General features: G+C 31.1%; 1 protein-coding gene across 1 annotated transcript in view; it reads left to right on the top strand.

Moving 5' to 3' along the window:
• LOC145269507 (uncharacterized) overlaps nucleotides 1–17,779 on the top strand; it is a 66,421-nt gene that overhangs the window by 42,236 nt on the left and 6,406 nt on the right. The window contains exons 8-12 of the mRNA XM_080125248.1: nucleotides 5,179–5,238; nucleotides 7,230–7,307; nucleotides 8,980–9,148; nucleotides 13,102–13,275; nucleotides 15,365–15,543. Coding sequence (XP_079981374.1) covers nucleotides 5,179–5,238; nucleotides 7,230–7,307; nucleotides 8,980–9,148; nucleotides 13,102–13,275; nucleotides 15,365–15,543 — 660 coding nt within the window. The remainder of the gene's footprint in view (nucleotides 1–5,178; nucleotides 5,239–7,229; nucleotides 7,308–8,979; nucleotides 9,149–13,101; nucleotides 13,276–15,364; nucleotides 15,544–17,779) is intronic.

The raw sequence follows: 17,779 nt of genomic DNA, 5'->3' as shown, positions 1-17,779 counted from the left end.
GATGGCCAGAAATCGGTCACTTTGGAAGTCAATTTCTAAAGAGCCGTCTACAACATGCCAGTATGTAAAAACCTTGTCCTTCCCCTGTCAACTGACGCACATCCATCATATGATTTTTTATATTATTTCTCTCCATGCAACACATATCCTCAACCCTCACTAACCATATTTCATTTCCATGCATCATTGCACTACACGTATACATGACTGATAGGCTCTTCTCTTGATAGGTAATGGTAACGCTTTGCTGGTTAGTAATTACACAAGTTCCCAGAACTTACTTCATCTGCTACTAATATAATCATAAGCACCTGCTCCATCTTGTGCTCCAATGGTATTGTCAAGATAAAAAAAAGTTTCTGTTGTGAACTGAACCTGTTACTTCAACTGTTCTACATCTATTAATCCAAGAACTCTCATTTATTTTTTTATTTATACCTTGGATCTCTTGTTCTCCACATATCTCCCTATATACTGTCTATTCTTCCGCTGAGGTCATCAAATCTAAGCCTGTCTTTTAAGACACGCATCACACATCCATCATTTCATTCTCCTATCATTTCTCTCTCTCTCTCTCTCTGCACCCGATGCTACCAGATCAGGCTGTCGGAAGATACTGGCTTCTTAACTTAAAATTCACCAAACACTTATGTAATTTTTTTTTTTTTTTTTTTTTTAACTTTTCCTTTTGCAAAATTCAATCATGTCCTGCAAAAAAGGTAAAACAACAATTTTCCGTTACAAAAACAACAAACTAAATACCATGAATAAATATTTGAAGATATAAAAAACTGTGAGGATAAAAAAACTTTTTCTTAACACAGCTAATTCATTCATATACAAATTAATGCATTTATATTTTAAACCACATAGTGCCAGTTATCTCCAAGGGTAATAACTCTGATGGGTATATGTGTATTTCTCCACGTGATTGTCTGCCTTTTGAATTGTCTGCCTTCGTTCAGCTACTTTCCATCAAATATTGTGAATAACTGATACTCATATTTATAGTTTCTGTAAACACAATTATTACTTTGCATTTTTCTATCCTGATTCATATTTTAACTATTTTAAAGACGAATTGTAATTTCATATGTTGAGTCTTTCATGATAAGACAAACGTATCTAATAAGTTTACTTTCATAACTGTTTTAGGTACTTTTACAGTTTAATCAAGACATTAAAAAATGAAAATATTAAAAAAAAAAAAAAAGTTATATTGTACGTACCCGTTATGGAATGAAGTTCTCAAGAAAAAAAAAAAAATTCACTTAATTTGATCAAGTAGTTTTTTTGTTTCTTTTACAGCGGAAAAACAATTTTTTATGACACCGAGCAAAAGGTAGCCATGTTTCGATTTTTAGACCATGAGGAAAGAAAGAGAAGCTATTATTTAACATAGGGAGGGGGTGTCAGCGCTTTAGACTGAGTTATTTCCCTGTGGCGCCCCCTCCTCTTTTCCTTGTGGTAAAAAAATTCAAACATGGCTACCTTCAGCTCGCCGTTATAAAAAATTGTTTTTGCAAGCATTTAATTTTCTTTCTGGCTTGCCTACTCAGAGACCCTATCTAAGGCAAGCTGAGTACACAGAGCTAGATTCTTCCTCTTTCTTTGGCCTCGGACTAAGCCACAAGCTTATCTTTTGGATCTCAGCAGAAATCCTCCCAAACCTCCAGCCTTAGATTCCACTTTGACTAGAAGAGACAAGAATCCATCAGGACTACCACTGGATGCATGTGTATAACACCCACATACATAACATGAATTATCCCTGATAACATCAAACAGAAGAGACGTTGCGAGCCTGTCTTTGTTTTATCGTTATTTCCATGGCAAGTGTTCGTCTGAGCTCCAATCTCTGGTCCCCCCCCCTCACCAATCTTTCATAATAAACACCCGTCTAGCTGAAACCACTGTCAATAATTTTCCCCACTCTTTATCTGTGTCTAAATTAAAACGTAGATTCCATGAACAAAGCTTCTTTCTTAGAAGTGCACGCCTGTGGAACTGTCTTCCGTTTGCCTGTTTCCCACCTGACTACAACTTGGATGTCTTCAAGTCCAACATAAACAAATTCCTGATGAACCGCCCCCTTAAGTAAGACATTTATCAAATCTCCGATACTAACGATTACTATGATACTATCCCATTGATTACTGTACACACAATAACCCTTATCCCGGAGTGGCCTCTGAGCCTTGATAAGTGGTGGCCACCATGTAAAAAGAAAAAAGTTGCAGTGTTCTATGACAAAAACATTCAAGTGGAGAGATAAATAAAAGACAAGGCCATTAAACCAGACATTGTAACATGGAACACACCCGAAAGATCTGTGCTCATTATTGATCTCATCATCCCAAATGACTATGGCCTTAATAGAGCTGAACAGGAAAAAATAACAAAATATCAGAACCTAAAAAAATGATTTAAAAACTACATGGTCGCTGAAAGAAATACACATTATACCGGTTGTGATAGGAGCAATTGGCTTAACAGAAAAATATCTCAAGAAATACTTGGAAACAATCCTTCAAAGACCGAGCTGTAATGGAATACAGATAGCAGCTTCAAAACAAACAATATCTATTCTTAAGAGTTTTCGGATATAAATTTAAATCCCTATGAAATTAAGTGTTAAGCACAGGATGAAGCCCATTACGGATGCCTTAAAACAACATTCCTATGTAGTGATCATTTTGAAGCCGTAAACATACCCATGTTTAAAAAATCTGGCAAAAATCAACTAATGGTCAGATTTTCAGGAAATTTTTTTATATGTATTCAATTTTAAATCAACTTATATTTTAAAAGCAGTTTTCTTTAAATATGTGAGTGAATTTTTTAAGGGTTCTTATATATATATATATATATATATATAGTAAGTTGTAAAAATATATATGGCAATTAAGCTACACAGAATATTCCGCGTTTCATTCTCATGAGAATTCATCTGGCCTATATATATATTTTTATAATTTACTACCTAGCTCTACCTATGTATTAAGCACTGTTGAAGTAAATACTTAAAGTTTACGCATAAAATTATACTTTCATATATTAATTTATGTGATTAAACAAAGTAGGGATTTTACCGTCATTGGGTACTTTACCAGACAATCCATTCATGTGAAATCACCTTTTTCTTCACCATATTCCCTCTGCTTCACTTTTTGTTATCAAGTAAGATCTTTGACTTACTTGTAGTTTCATCAAATACTTTTGTATGCAAAATCCGATCCCACATTTTGCTAATTCCTACCCTCTGATGAGAAGGAAAGCGTTTCTTCGAAACTCCGCGGATTAAAGACTATCTACTTATCAAGTGTTTCCTTTTCAGATTAAATATGTTTTTAACTCTTTTTCAAAGTGTTTTTTAACATGTTTGATTAACTATTAGCTCTTATATATATATGTGTGTGTGTGTGTGTTATATTGTTTATATTTTGAATACTTTTTCATTTTTTCAATGATCTTTACTGTTATATTTTATAACTATTTTTAATATATCTTAATTATCTCATTCATTCATTCTCATTTCCAATCTAAATGTTATCAAGCCAGTTTTTGTTGTGATAAGAGCAACTGGAAAAAAAAAAATCTTAAGAAATACTTGGAAACAATTCCTTGAAGACTGAGCTGTAATGAAATACAGAGAGCAGCTTCAAAACAAACCATGTCTATTCTTCAAAGAGTTTTCAGATATAAATTTAAATCGTTATGAAATCAAGTGTTAGGCCCAGGACGGAGCCCATTGATCTCATAAAACTAACCAAAGTAAAATGATTACTTATATGGTACATTACCAACATTCTCATGCATGAAATTTTTTCCTTTCCTTATTTATTCTGTACTTCATATAATACCAATCTGTTTTTAGTAATTTGTTTTAAAATAAGTGAATAAAATATGGTTAGAATATACCGAAAATAATGTAAGAAAATACAAACAAGAAAGAAACAAGAGAAAAAAATAGTGTTAAATAGGTTCTTCTGCATTATTGTTGCGAAATTCAAAAACTGAAATATTGAATTTCAAGTGCAACCAATGATATCTACTGAATTGCCATGCCACAGTAATGAACATATCTATAATTTGTGAAAAACGATAAGGTAGGAAATTAATTATTAATGAAAATAATTTTTGTAGACAATTAGCGAAAATTGAGTTTTGCAAAAAAAAAAAGAAAAAAAAAGAGTTCTAATTGTAACAAAAGGGAGGTAAATATTTTCTGAAAACTGAAAATCTTTGGGCAATTTAGCAAAATTAAATTTTCGCTAATTGTCTTTGAAAAATGTCTTCATTAATAATAAATTTTCTACCTTATCATTTTTCGTATTTTTGGGATATGTTCATTACTGTGACATGACAATTAAGTAAATACCATTTGTTTTACTTGAAATTCAATATTTCGATTTTCGAATCTCGCTGCAATAACAAAGAAGAACTGTTAGATTTTACAGTTTCATATAAAGACAGACAGACAAGCAGACAAAATGTACTTGACAAACAAACAAACAAAATGTACTTGACAGACGGACATATGTACTCTTTTTCTCTTCCCTACTAATGGGGGCCCTGTCGGTGGCGCATTAGAATATGCCGACTGCCCCCCTGCAGAGGGTAAAAGTCCCTCAATGGGGGTCCTGGATATGACCTTAAACTATATCCAGTGGTGAGGCCTCAGTTTGTGGGTTTTGGGGAGTGTGGAGCCACCCTTTAATTACCATTGCTCCCAGGTCCACTCTGACCCGGAGTGGTAGTACCTGTTAGGGTCCCAACTATGGGTTAAATAGAAACCGACGTGAAAGCAACAAATATATTCTATCAAAAAAAATTTTCTTCAAAATCTTTGGATTCGGCATTAAATAACCCGAAAAGGGTTGATATGCCGTAAAACAAAAACAACCAACCAACCAACCTACTAATGGACATTTATTTTATGACACTTGGACTCTCTAACGTTTTCTTTTTGTCCATACTCCTGAAAATATTTATCTTTCATTTTCCTCCAATGTTTACGAAGATGACTTGATAATGTTGTTTAAAATGTTAGAATGAGACTTTGTCCACTCCTTCTACAAAAGGACATTTCAGCAATGATTCGTATGACTTTTATTTCTTGAAAATGAATTTCCTCTACGTGTATTAAAATGCTAATTGTGTCCATCATTATTTCAGATGGCACCATGCAATGGTCAGATATTTCCATCTTGGATTCAAATGCTGAAAACTCTGAAGGTAAGGTTAGCTCAAATCCTAAAATTTGTTATTTTGACTCTGTATTTTAAAAACAGTACAAGCCAACACATAATGGTAGGTATAAATGCAATGAATGCACTATAATTTATTACGGTTCTCAATTTTGAGATGAGGATTGATTATTTATATTATTTCGATTCTTTGGACTATTGTTTTAATCTTAAGTTACGTAACATTTTGGTCGATGTAACCACCGACCTTCTTCAGTTGTATCTTGTCTGACTCTGGAGTTTTTATGTCAAACTATGGGGCCTTTCTGTCAAACTCAAGAATCTGTACAGAATTTTTAACGGAACCCTTTATTTAATCAACAGGAGTATCATGCTCTCCTTCCATCAGTCATGACTGGGTAGAAGTCCTAAGTAATTTTCAATTGTAATTTTGGGTGCTAGATGCACTGAGGATTGAACCTTCAATCTCCAGAAATGTAACTTTTTCAACTGAATTTTACCAAGTACTCTATCCAATGCTTCACAGGTTACATTTCTGGAAATTGAAGGTTCAGTCCTCAATTACAAATTACTTAGGACATTTACACAGTCATGGCTGACAAAACGAGAGCATGCTACCCCCATCGATTAAATAAAGGAGTTCCATTCAAAATTCCATGCAGATTATCAAGTTTGACAAAAAGATTTCCGAGTTTAACAGAAAGATACACCTGAAGAAGGTCGGAGGTTACATTGGCTGAAACGTCGTGTAAATAACGCTCAAGATGAGAATAGTGATTCCAATAATCCAAATAGTACAAACAGTGTAATTTATTGATTTTTCAATAAATTGACGAAGATGATAACTAACAAGCAAGCTTTCGATGTTTCATAGCATGAGAGTCAAAATGGTATAAAATTGCAAATATCCAACCTATCTGAATCAGTTGAGGAAGATCTTAATTGTTATATTGATGACATGTATATGTCTGGGAGGAAAATACTGCTAATGATACATATACATGGTTATGCAATTGAAACATCAAAGACTTTCTGATATTTATATATATGGATATTTATATATATGGATATTTATATATATGGATATTTATATATATGGATATTTATATATATGGATATTTATATAGGCTGATAGTAATGCAAAAAAAAAAATGGAATTTTTTTTTCGCTCTTTCTCTTGTTATAATTTCCATTTTCCATAGCATTATAGTTCTTTTTTTTTTTTTTAATTAATGAAGCAACGTTATTAATGAATTTAATTACCAGTGCGCTGTTGGTTATGTGGGTTGAACCTCCTTAAGTTTGAAGACACGCATTAACCAGCATATCCCAACAGAAATTAGACTGGGCAAGCCACGTCACTTTCACTCCTCTTCTATCTTGGAATCTGCCATTAGCCAGCACCTAATCAAGAATCCAGTTTGTGCTAATGCATATAAAATGGACTGGTTTAGAATCTTACATGGGCGGACTCTCAAAATCATTTAAAGATTTTGGAGTCAGTCTCGATTATTTCATGCAGGTCCTCTCTCTGTTGGCAGAAAGAGTTTATTAAATCATTAGACTTGCTCGGAGATATATTTTAATTGTTCCCATATCCCCTCCATCTTAATATCATATTCGGAAAATTATGTAAATTGATCAAGTAGTTTTATTTTTATAAAGAAAATCATTTTTAAGCAATTAATGGGAATTTGTTGGCATTAACAACAAAAATCTCGAAAGTTTGAATCATTGTTGAGTTATCTCCATAACTTTTTTTAAGTTGTTTTGAAAATGACGACATGATATAGTGACTCCTTGGTTACACATGAAATTTGATCTTATTTTAAAAATAAAACTATTTGATCAATTTACATGATTTTTGGAATTAAAATTTGCGTTACATTAAATGTAAGCACATTGTACTGATTTTTTTTTTTTGCTTTTAATATTGGGTGAATTCTGGACAAGAATCATTAATTCTGAATGAAGCTACTTACTTTAATGTATATTTTATTCTTTTCTTGTTGTCAACAGTTCCAGTTGTTGAAGATTCTGTTTTTTCTGAGAATTACGAGGCATCATCTGAAGACGCAAACAGTGAACAAAACAAAGGTTTTCTTCTTAACGTTCTTCTCTTTATATGAATTTTTATATTGCTAAATTGAATACCAGGTGCATCATATTTGCTTAGTAGGTAATCTTTCAGGCTACGTCTCTAGAATTATTCAGAATAAAAGAAAATATGATGCTTGTCTAGTTATATCTCAGCATTAAAAAATTGCACAAAAACTTTAGTATGTACATACCTGCTAGGTTAAAAAAAAGGGGTTCTTGTTAAGATGGAGTTGACAAATCAATTTTTAAAATATTTTTTAATGTTTTAAGCAAATAAAAAAGATTACAGACTTAATCGTCATGTTGAAACTAGTAACATATCCAAAAATTACAAAAAATCAGGTAGAACAATTGTTGTTTTTAGTAAAAAAAAATAAATATCTATCACTATAGACAACAAATATTGCAGCCATGAACAAGTAATCTAAAATATCCGTTCCGAGTTATGTCCCCTCTGTGTGGACTCTTACTGTCTACTTTATAACGTCTCAGAAAAATGCAATTTTACCTAATTTTCCGTAAAAATTACTTTTAACTCTAAATAACTTTCTACTTTTCATAATTTTTGGATACATTATTATTTTCAACATAACAATTAAGTACATAATATTGTTTTTGCTTAAAACAACATATTTAAAAAAAAAATCAATCCGTCGACTTTCTCTTAACAAGCCACCCAAATTGAATACCAGATATATCATATTTACTTAGTAGATAATCTTTCAGGTTACGTCTATAAAATTAAGCAGAATAATAAAAAAAATATGACGCTTATCTAGTTTTATCTCAATAATAAAAAATTGCGCAAAACTTTTATTATGCACATATCTGTTAATAAAAGGCCGTGCACTAAAATTTAATCAAATTCATCCTGTATTTTTGTTTTATAAAATAAAATAAATTTGAGTGGTAAACTATTTCTAGCCAGCATATGACTATGGGTTGAATTATGACCCTTTGGCGGTTGGCCTGGCGCTTCTTCCTTTTAATAGCAAAATATTGAATTTCAAGTAAAACCAATGGTCTCTACTTGATTGTCATGTCGCAGTAATGGACATATCCAAAAATTACAAAAAATGATAAGGTAGAAAATTGATTATCAATGAAAACAGTTTTTAAAGACAATTAGTGAAAACTGAGTTTTGCTAAATTGGCCTAAGATTTTCAAAGTTTTCAGAAAATATCTACCTCCTCTGTTGCGATTCAAATCCTCTGGTTTCTTGTTTTTTATTTATTTTTTTTTTTTTGACACTTAAAGTACATAGGATTGATTTTACTTGAAATTCAATATTTCAATTTTTTTCTAATAACAAAGAAGCACCAATGACTCCTCCCCTCCCCATAAGTGATCAAATATAACTGATTCCATTGATCAATGCTTGTACTCCCATAATGTTCCTCATCCTTCAGCAGGCAATCATTCCTGTTTCATTATCCCTTTACAGTTCTAGACTGATTCTTGGTCTTGATAAGTTAAAAAGCTGACAATTTATCCAGCTCATTAACTTTTCTCCTCAAAAAGTAATGATTTATTCAACAACAACAAAAATTTCATCAAGCCCAACGCATGACTTAGCAATATTTAATTTATTCCATTAAGATTCACTTTTGAATTATCCAACCTTTAACATTGTATTACTCACTATCTTTCTTCTTTTACTCTCCATAGATAACGCTGACTCGCTACAAGTTCCTCAACCACCGGAAGTTGTCGTCAAGTATTTATTCAACTATAATGTGGAATCCAATTATTCTAAGATTTTGAAGATGTTCTGGAGTGAAGCTCTCCCCACAAAATTTGTTGGGGGCCAAGAACAGCTCTACGGCTGGTTGACTGAGTGAGTAACTTGCAAATGAATATTCAAGCAAAATTGTTTCTCAAATATCCTTACAGTAAACGAGGTACTTCCACTTGGTTTAGCGGAAAAAGTAATACATAAAATTATACGTATAATTCCTCTTCTGACACACACACACACACCTTCTCCAAGTGATGTTACCTCAAGTAACAACACGAAACTAGATACTCCACCAGGCTAGATAAATTCTTGTCCTGGAATTCAGTAAGACCAAGAGACCAAAATAAAAGATATACTACAACGTATAAAAATGGTTAATTGGGGAGAGGAAACTCATGTTCTCAACTTCTTCACGAACTCAGTGTTTGAGAGATAAAGAACTTAAATGGAACATTCGAATATCTATGTATCTCATATAGACTTCAAGTGTTAGCCCCAGGTTGTGGGCCCCTTGATTTCTGAGAACTTAGACTGAATTAAAATAAAACACACACACACATTTGTATGTATGTGTGTGTATATGCATTTGTTGTTACGGGTTATGAAGCATGCGCACGACAGTAAATAAATAAAAAAAATATGTACAGATTTGCCAAAATAAGAATAAAAAATAAACTAAAGTTCTGATGGTGGATTGATTCTTATCTTTTATCATCCAACCAGTATATATGTTTTGAAGCTGAAAACATAGCTTCATTGAGTTTGTTATTTGAAACAATTTGGACTATATTATAAGGAATGTATATCTTAAAAATATATATTTTTTAAATAAATTCAGGAATATATATATATATGTGTGTGTGTGTTTTGTTAAATGGTGGAAATTCAACAAAAACAGATTAATTTTCCTTGCTGCAGATGTGGAGAGAGGTAGACCCTCAGTCTACAAATATAGCACTGCCAGAGCCCAGTGAAACCTTACCACCTGGCACACACATGTCCCGTTTGGAGTGGGTCACTCTGAATAGGGCAAGGGCAAAAGTTGCAAAAACTGGCGACAACGTCCTCATGTGGGGTTACTCTACAACTGCTGAATGCCCCTGTGGTGCCCAAGTTCAGACCATCGAGCACATTTTAACATCTTACCCACTGGGGCCCAACTGCACGAACGAAGACCTCAGTGTTGGTAATGAAACCGCACGCCGCTGGTTGAAGAGATGGAGCGACAAGATATGAAATTTCCTTGGAAAAAAAAAAACACAATTGGAGTTTTTTTATTTTTATTATTATTATTTTATCCCTTTGTTTAAAAATGATAAAAATTGGTGGAAAGAAATATAAATCCTTAAGTCCTAAAGGTCAAAATTATAAATACAGGAATATATATCTATAATATAAAGCTGAACGTCTGTGTGTGTGTGTGTGTCTGGTCATGAATAGGCTCCTATATGGTTGACTATTATAGAAAACTGATCACCTATGATGATAGAAGATGTATCGAGACACAGGAATGGGTATATTTGATCTGGCATAATGATGATTCATTAAAATTGTGGGGTCTGTGTACGCACCTGGTCCACAAAGTATGGAAAAAAAAAGAAAAAAAAAATCATTTACAAGTATTTTTGATATAGATGTACATAATAATACTTTGATAAGTATGTTTTAATTTAAATAGGGATGGTATAATAAAATTGTGGGGTCTGTGTTCGCGCCTGGCCTCCATAGAATGGAAATAGGCACAAACTTTAATAAAGACTTTTCATATCTATCTGCGTAAGTATACTTTGATAATTATGTTTCAGTTTGAAGAAATATGGTATAATAAAATTATGGGGTGTTTGTTCGCACCTGACCTCCATAGAATGGAAATATGTCACAAAGTTTAACAAGGTATTTTTAATATAGATCCACAGAATATTGTGATAAGTGTTTCAGTGTGAACAAGTATGGTATAATAAATTATGGGGTTTATCTATTTTATTTTTACTTTCATCATATTTTGCTTTGGTTTTGATACCCCCAAATTCGAAGCTATCTCTTTACAACCCTTCCTTTTCATAACCTATCATACTTTCATAAATCAGAGTCCATTTTCTGTAGGCTGTTTTTGAACCCAGTCAACGACGGGTACTTTTGCTAGTATATATATATATATATATATATATATATATATATATATATATATATACATATATAAAATAAAAATCTTGTTATTGAAAATTTATTCAAATTTTCAAAAACACATAAACCTGTAAGGAAGGTATACAAAATTTTCATTATTCAACAAGGAGTACAAATAAACAAGAAAAACCTTATTCCATGGAGTTTTTAAAAATGCAATTCTTCTCTTCAGAGGAATGCCAAAATATATAATAAATTTTGAAGGTTAATGCATTAAAGGAAACTACAAATATGAAATTAATCATACTTGCATCAAAAAAGTTATCTAACAGTTAGTAACAGTTTATAGAAATTCAATGAGATTAAGAAAACAGGAAACAGGATATGGTAAGAATCCAATGCGAAAGACAGTAAAATCTAGAACAGGATAAATCCGAAATGAGTCTATTGAAAATCCATTGGTAATCCATAAGAAAACAGAATCATAAATGTCCAGAGTAAATTACAGCTTCCAGAAAAAAAAAACATCAGATTATGGAGAAGTGAAGGTCCAGTTTTTTTTATATAAAGTTTTTTGAAAAAGTAATGGATAAGACAAATGAAAGTGTTAAAGTGGAGATTCAAATTGAAATTGAAAAATGGAGTGGTAAGAAAAAGAAAGGAAAAATGAAAATTAGAGATAAGAACAGAGAAGAGGAAGAAAGAATATTAAGAAGTCGAAAAAAGGGGAGAAAGAGAGATAGCCATAGTTGAGAGAAGTGGAGAGTAAGAAAGGGTGAAAGGGGGCAGATAGAGAATCATCTTTCTAAATCTATTTTTAGAACAGATAAATATAGATCAGTTGAGGTCAGTTTGATCCAGACAGGAACATAATTGAGTAAAGACAATAATTCAGATTTATTTATTTTAAATTTTGAAAGAAGTTAAAATGGATGAGGGTTTACTGATCATAAGTAAAGGTTCAATAATTTAATGTATTATTATAATTGTACGCACATATATATATATATATATATATATATATATATATATATATATATATATATAATATTTCTGCATTTATTATTATTATTTATTATTATCTGAATACAAAAACTGAGAAATAGGTTTTAGATTGTACTGAATGCAAATATGGTGATATATAACTAAAGTCTCCTCATTCTGAATTCTAAAGCTTTTTTTTTTACTCGAAAAGGGTCCTAACAAATTATATAACAAGTAAAATCTTGACTTTTAGAGATTTTTATTTTGTTCCACCAGTTTTATCATTTTTAAATCAAGGAATAAAATTTTAAAAAATTTTTTAAAAAAATAAGAAACTCCAACTGTGTCTTTTTTTCCCAAGGAACATAAATCTGTTTCTGGTGAATTTCCACCATTCAACAAAACATGTGTAAGACAAATTATACTACTAATAAAATAAAATGAGTGTTATGTAAATGCATCTTTGGTTTGGTATGTTTATTTCCAATATGTGTGTTTTTTTTTTTTTTAATTCTTTTATATATTTCAGATCAATTTTCGTAAGAATCAATTTTAAAAAACAAATCAAAGTCAATATAAAAACCTTTAAAAAATTTTTTTAATTCAATACAGCTACAAATAAATAAAATGACAGCTCAGACTTATGCCGTAGTTATGATTTAAATTGGTTTCAGAGCAAAAATGTCTTGCACGTGTTTCAGTAGAAAAATCAGAGCATACATGAATAAATTCAAGCTATTATATGGACACTCCCATTTTCAGAGATAATAATTAACAGATGAAAAGTCCTAAGGTAAAAAAATCTTTCGGATAAACATCAGAATCAAATATCTACATAAAATGTTCCTTTCAGTAATTCTTAACTTCACCACATTTTATTCCTGATAAATCTCAATTTTTATGTCTGATTTTTTTTTTTACTTCCTTCCACCTTCCCTAAAAAGTGATGTAAAGAAGAAACTACCTCCTCATCACAACATCGTAAAAATGTATAATGTCTTTCCTGGCGCCATTCCCGATTTGGATGAAGCTGTCCAGCACTTTGAGTGTGCACTACCCAGAGACCAGTATCCTGAAAGCTATGGCCGCAACATGACCTTGTGTCTTGTCATGAAAAGGTAAATAATTTTAATCTAACCTAACCCTAAACCTTCTCTTCGTTCACCTGTAAACACAGTGAAAGAGCATAATGACAGAGATATGTCATTTCTTTCAAGGAAATTTTATCACATATGGTGAATGTAGTTTGCTTAAAGCATTGTATGTTTAAATGTAATATATAGAAGGCAGTACAATACAAAGGTAACAGAAAGACAAAAACTGAAGCAGATGAAAAATAGTTTTATTAATACAACTACAAATACGTGTATATATTTATATATTTTATACACACATTTTATTTATATTTGTACCGTGATTACCTGTGTCAGATGGTCTGATGGAATATCCATGTTCTATAATATTCACTGTTTACAGAAGCGCGTTTGAATCAAAGTCAAACATATCTGACGAAAAGATCTTTCTCAAAATATTATAGGACACGGATATTCTAATCACGGTAAAAATATAAATAAAATGTGTGTATAAAATATATAATTCTCCCCCACTCTTTATCTGTGCCTAAATTAAAACGTGGATTCCATGAACAAAGCTTCTTTCTTAGAACTGCACGCCTGTGGAACTCTGTTCCGTCTGCCTGCTTCCCACCTGACTACAACTTGGATGTCTTCAAGTCCAACGTTAACAAATTCCTAATAAACCGCCCTCTTAAGTAAACACTTTATTAAATCTCCACACTAACGTACTGTACTTGCAATAACCCTTATCCCTGAGTGACTTCTGGGCCTTGATAAGTGGTGACCACCGTGCAAAAAAAAAAAATATATATATATATATATATATATATATATACACATATTTGTAGTTGTATTAATAAAACTATTTTTCATCTGCTTCAGTTTTTGTCTTTCTGTTACCTCTGCATTTTACTGCCTTCTGTATATTACATTTAAAAATAGTAGATTTTTAATTGAAAACATTGCTTCTTCTTTGTTATAATAGTGAAATTCGAAAACTGAAATATTGAATTTCAGGTAAAAAAAACAATCATATACACTTAATTGTCATGTCACAGTAATGAACTTATCCAAAAGTTACAAAAAATGATAAGGTAGAACATTGATTAATAATGGAAATAGTTTTTGAAGATAATTCGCAAAAAATTGAGTTTTGCGGAAAAAAAATAAAGAAACTGGAGAGTTTGAATCACAACAAAAAGGAGGTAATTATTTTTCTGAAAACTGAAAATCTTTGGCCAATTTAGTATTCATGATAATGAAGAACTAAAAATTCATATTATATGAATATATATTTTCTTAATAAATATGTATATTTTAAAAAAACAACATTCATGTAAGTATTTGTAAAAAAAAACAAAAAACAATGATATTTATTTTATTTTCTGTTCATAAAAAAATTGGCATTAGTGCTGTTTAGCATCTTCAATCAAATTAATTGTATTCATTTTAGGAAAGTTCTGTCCACACAAGGAAAGAGTTAATAAAGCCCTCTTCATGTTAAGAATGGCTTTCCAAATTTGCTTGGTGATGTTAAATTTATATTATTACTAGATACTAGTAAAAGGGGGTTATAATAAGTTTATCAAAAAATTAAAATTAATAATAATTTAAATGATAAAAAAAAATTCCATGATGTGTATCAAATGACAAAAGTTTAGCATCTTCAAGTAAATTAATTGTATTCGGAGAGTTCTCTTCATGCAAAGAAAGAGTTAATAAAGCCCTTGTTGGAAATATTCTTAACAAGGGTTTTTATGCAAATTGCCCTTTTTTACTAAAAAAAAGAACCTTGGACGAGCAGAGTTCCAAAAAATTTACCAAAAGAACGAGAGGAACTCAAAAAAGAATGAAAACACTTCTCACCTCAGCTATCTAATTTTCTTCAACAAAAAAGAACGTTGTTCTGCTACAAAAGATTGTTCTTTACTATAAACAAAAAAAAAGTGTTAGAAATAACTAACTCAAGAACTTTTCTAACACCCTCTTCATGTTAAGAATGGCTTTCTAAATTTGCTTGGTGATGTTAAACTGCACGAGAGGCAGAATTTTATTTTCACTATTAATCAATCTCGTTCTTTCTTTGTGATTCTGTTTGCAAACCTCCCTTTGTCTATTTTTTTCTGTTCAGATATGAAATGACTTTGAAGGATTATCTCTCCAAGTCTAATCCGTCAATGAAAGTGCGTACCATGCTCTTTGCCCAATTGCTAGAAGGGATCCTTCACTTAAGTAGTCATGGTGTCGCACATAGAGACCTCAAATCCAATAATATTCTTTTGGAAGGCGTTCCAGCCACAGATAACTCAGGTGAGTTTTATTTTGCACTTACTATGAATTTTTATGATTCCCCACACGTTGACAAGTTAATAGAACCTGATAGTTTTGCTTTCCGGCAAATTCGTCAAGACATTTCATTGTTGCATGACCTCCCCTGTTTTCTAGCCAGTGATAGATGATTTGGCCTCCCCGACGAAACATCTTTCAAGAGATATTATCTATTATAATATATAATATGTAACATTATAATATTTTTTATTATTAATATTTTATATGAAAATAAGTGGAACAGCGTTCCATTTTTATCTAATGGTAGATTTTTAAAAAAAATTGTATTTAAATCTTCATTTAATTTTTATTATTATTATTATTATTACAAAAATTACTCAAAATTTATCCAGTATTTTTGTTTGAAAAATATAAAATTTCATTTTATCAGTGGAAGCTAGTTTTGAATATGGTTATTTTTTTATTTAATAAACGTGTAATATTTATTTCTTGTAACTGTTAACTTTCTTATGTGAAGCATTCCTAAAAGTAAATAAACATTTTTTTAGAGAAAAATATCATTCTTATGCCAGACTTCTTCTACTACTACTACTACTAATAATAGTAATAATAATAATAAGCATAATAATAATAATAATAATAATAATAATAATAATTTGTCTAAGAATGTGATAAATTTCCTCAGTTAAAATATCTATTGGAAAATTTTTCATCGGGGAGGTTAATTTTACAAATTATAAAATATAATATCAAGATGTTTCGTCGGGGATGCCAAATCATCTATCACCATCTAGAAAACAAGGGAAGCAATGCAACAATGAAATGTCTCGAGAAATATGCCAGAAAGCATTGATGATTCTCCACATTAACAGAGATTATATAATACAGATTGTAAAAATTAAATAAAGAAAATTATTAAAGAAAACAACTTTATTGTGTACTTACCTATTAGGGTAAAAAAAAAAAAGACAGTACACCAAAAATGACACTCATTTATCCGGTATTTTTTGTTTTATCAGCAGCAGAATCAGTAAACAAGGAACACAATTCCAACTTTAATTCAAGCAAGGAATGAGTTAACAAAGCCCTCCTTTCCTCCATCTTAAGAATGGCTTTCCAAATTTGCACAGGGATTTATTTTTTTTAATCAAAAATACTGGAGGAATTTGCAGAAATTTTGGCATACAGTCTTTTTTTTTTTTTTTTAATTTAACTGATGAGAAAATAAAACATTTTTGTGCAATATTCTATTTTCTTTTGAAAGGTGTTCCAACCATAAACACCTCAGTTGAATTGTGTTTTTCACTCAAATTCTTACTGCAATATTTTAAGATCTCCCTGTCCCCAACCCCCGGTCCATAAATAGATATGGATAGAGCTTTTTTTTTTTTTTATGTTTGCCCTTATTAACAAGTCTGGTATGAATTGAGCTTTCTTTGACTTCTCCTGTTCATAGGTTAGATATGGATAGTTTCTTATGATTGTCTTTGTTGACAAATCTGGTATTAATTGGGCATTCTTTGTCTTTTATCTTGTTAAAAGGCTGGATTTGAATAGGATTATTTTTCATGATCCCTCTCGGTCTGGTATGAATTGGGCATTCTTTATGACTCCTCCTGTAAGCAGGTTGGATATTGATAGAATTTTCCTGATGACCTACCTTCCCTAATTAACAAGCCAGACATGAATTACTCTTGGTTTATAAATTATTTTTATTAACAAATTAAATATGAATTGGGCTTTGTATGATTTTTTTCTGTCAACAGGTTTGGTATGCATTGAGTTTTATCATTTCCAGATCTTATATCATTATCTTATTCTTTTTTATATAACTTAACTAGCTGGACGCCGGGCGTTGCCTGATTGTACAATACGCTTACACATGATATTTTAATTTATGCAGATTGCGTATGTATTATTATAGAATCAATCCTCTATTGATTATTATATATTACGATGAATAATTTGCCCGATGGACTAATTCACAAAGCATTTTTTTAAAAATAATAATAATGTCATTCATCAAATTCCGTCTGTGTTTACTTGCAATATTGATGAATGCCCTGGAAAAGTCACTTCTGATTAATGTTTAGTTTTAAAATATGCAAACGAAGAAATAATTTGTGTCGATTTTAAATGGTACCTCTTTATTGTACTTAATAAGAAAAAATTAAAATAAAATGGTGAGGTACACCTGGGTTTGAATAGAGGACCATTTGATCTGTAGACGAATGCTCTACCACTGAGCTATATCTTC

This window comes from Euprymna scolopes, chromosome 4 (genome assembly GCF_053919585.1).
Source record: "Euprymna scolopes isolate OS-2025 chromosome 4, ASM5391958v1, whole genome shotgun sequence".
Classification (NCBI taxonomy): Eukaryota; Metazoa; Mollusca; class Cephalopoda; order Sepiida; family Sepiolidae; genus Euprymna; species Euprymna scolopes.
This window is presented reverse-complemented; position numbering and strand designations above follow the sequence as displayed.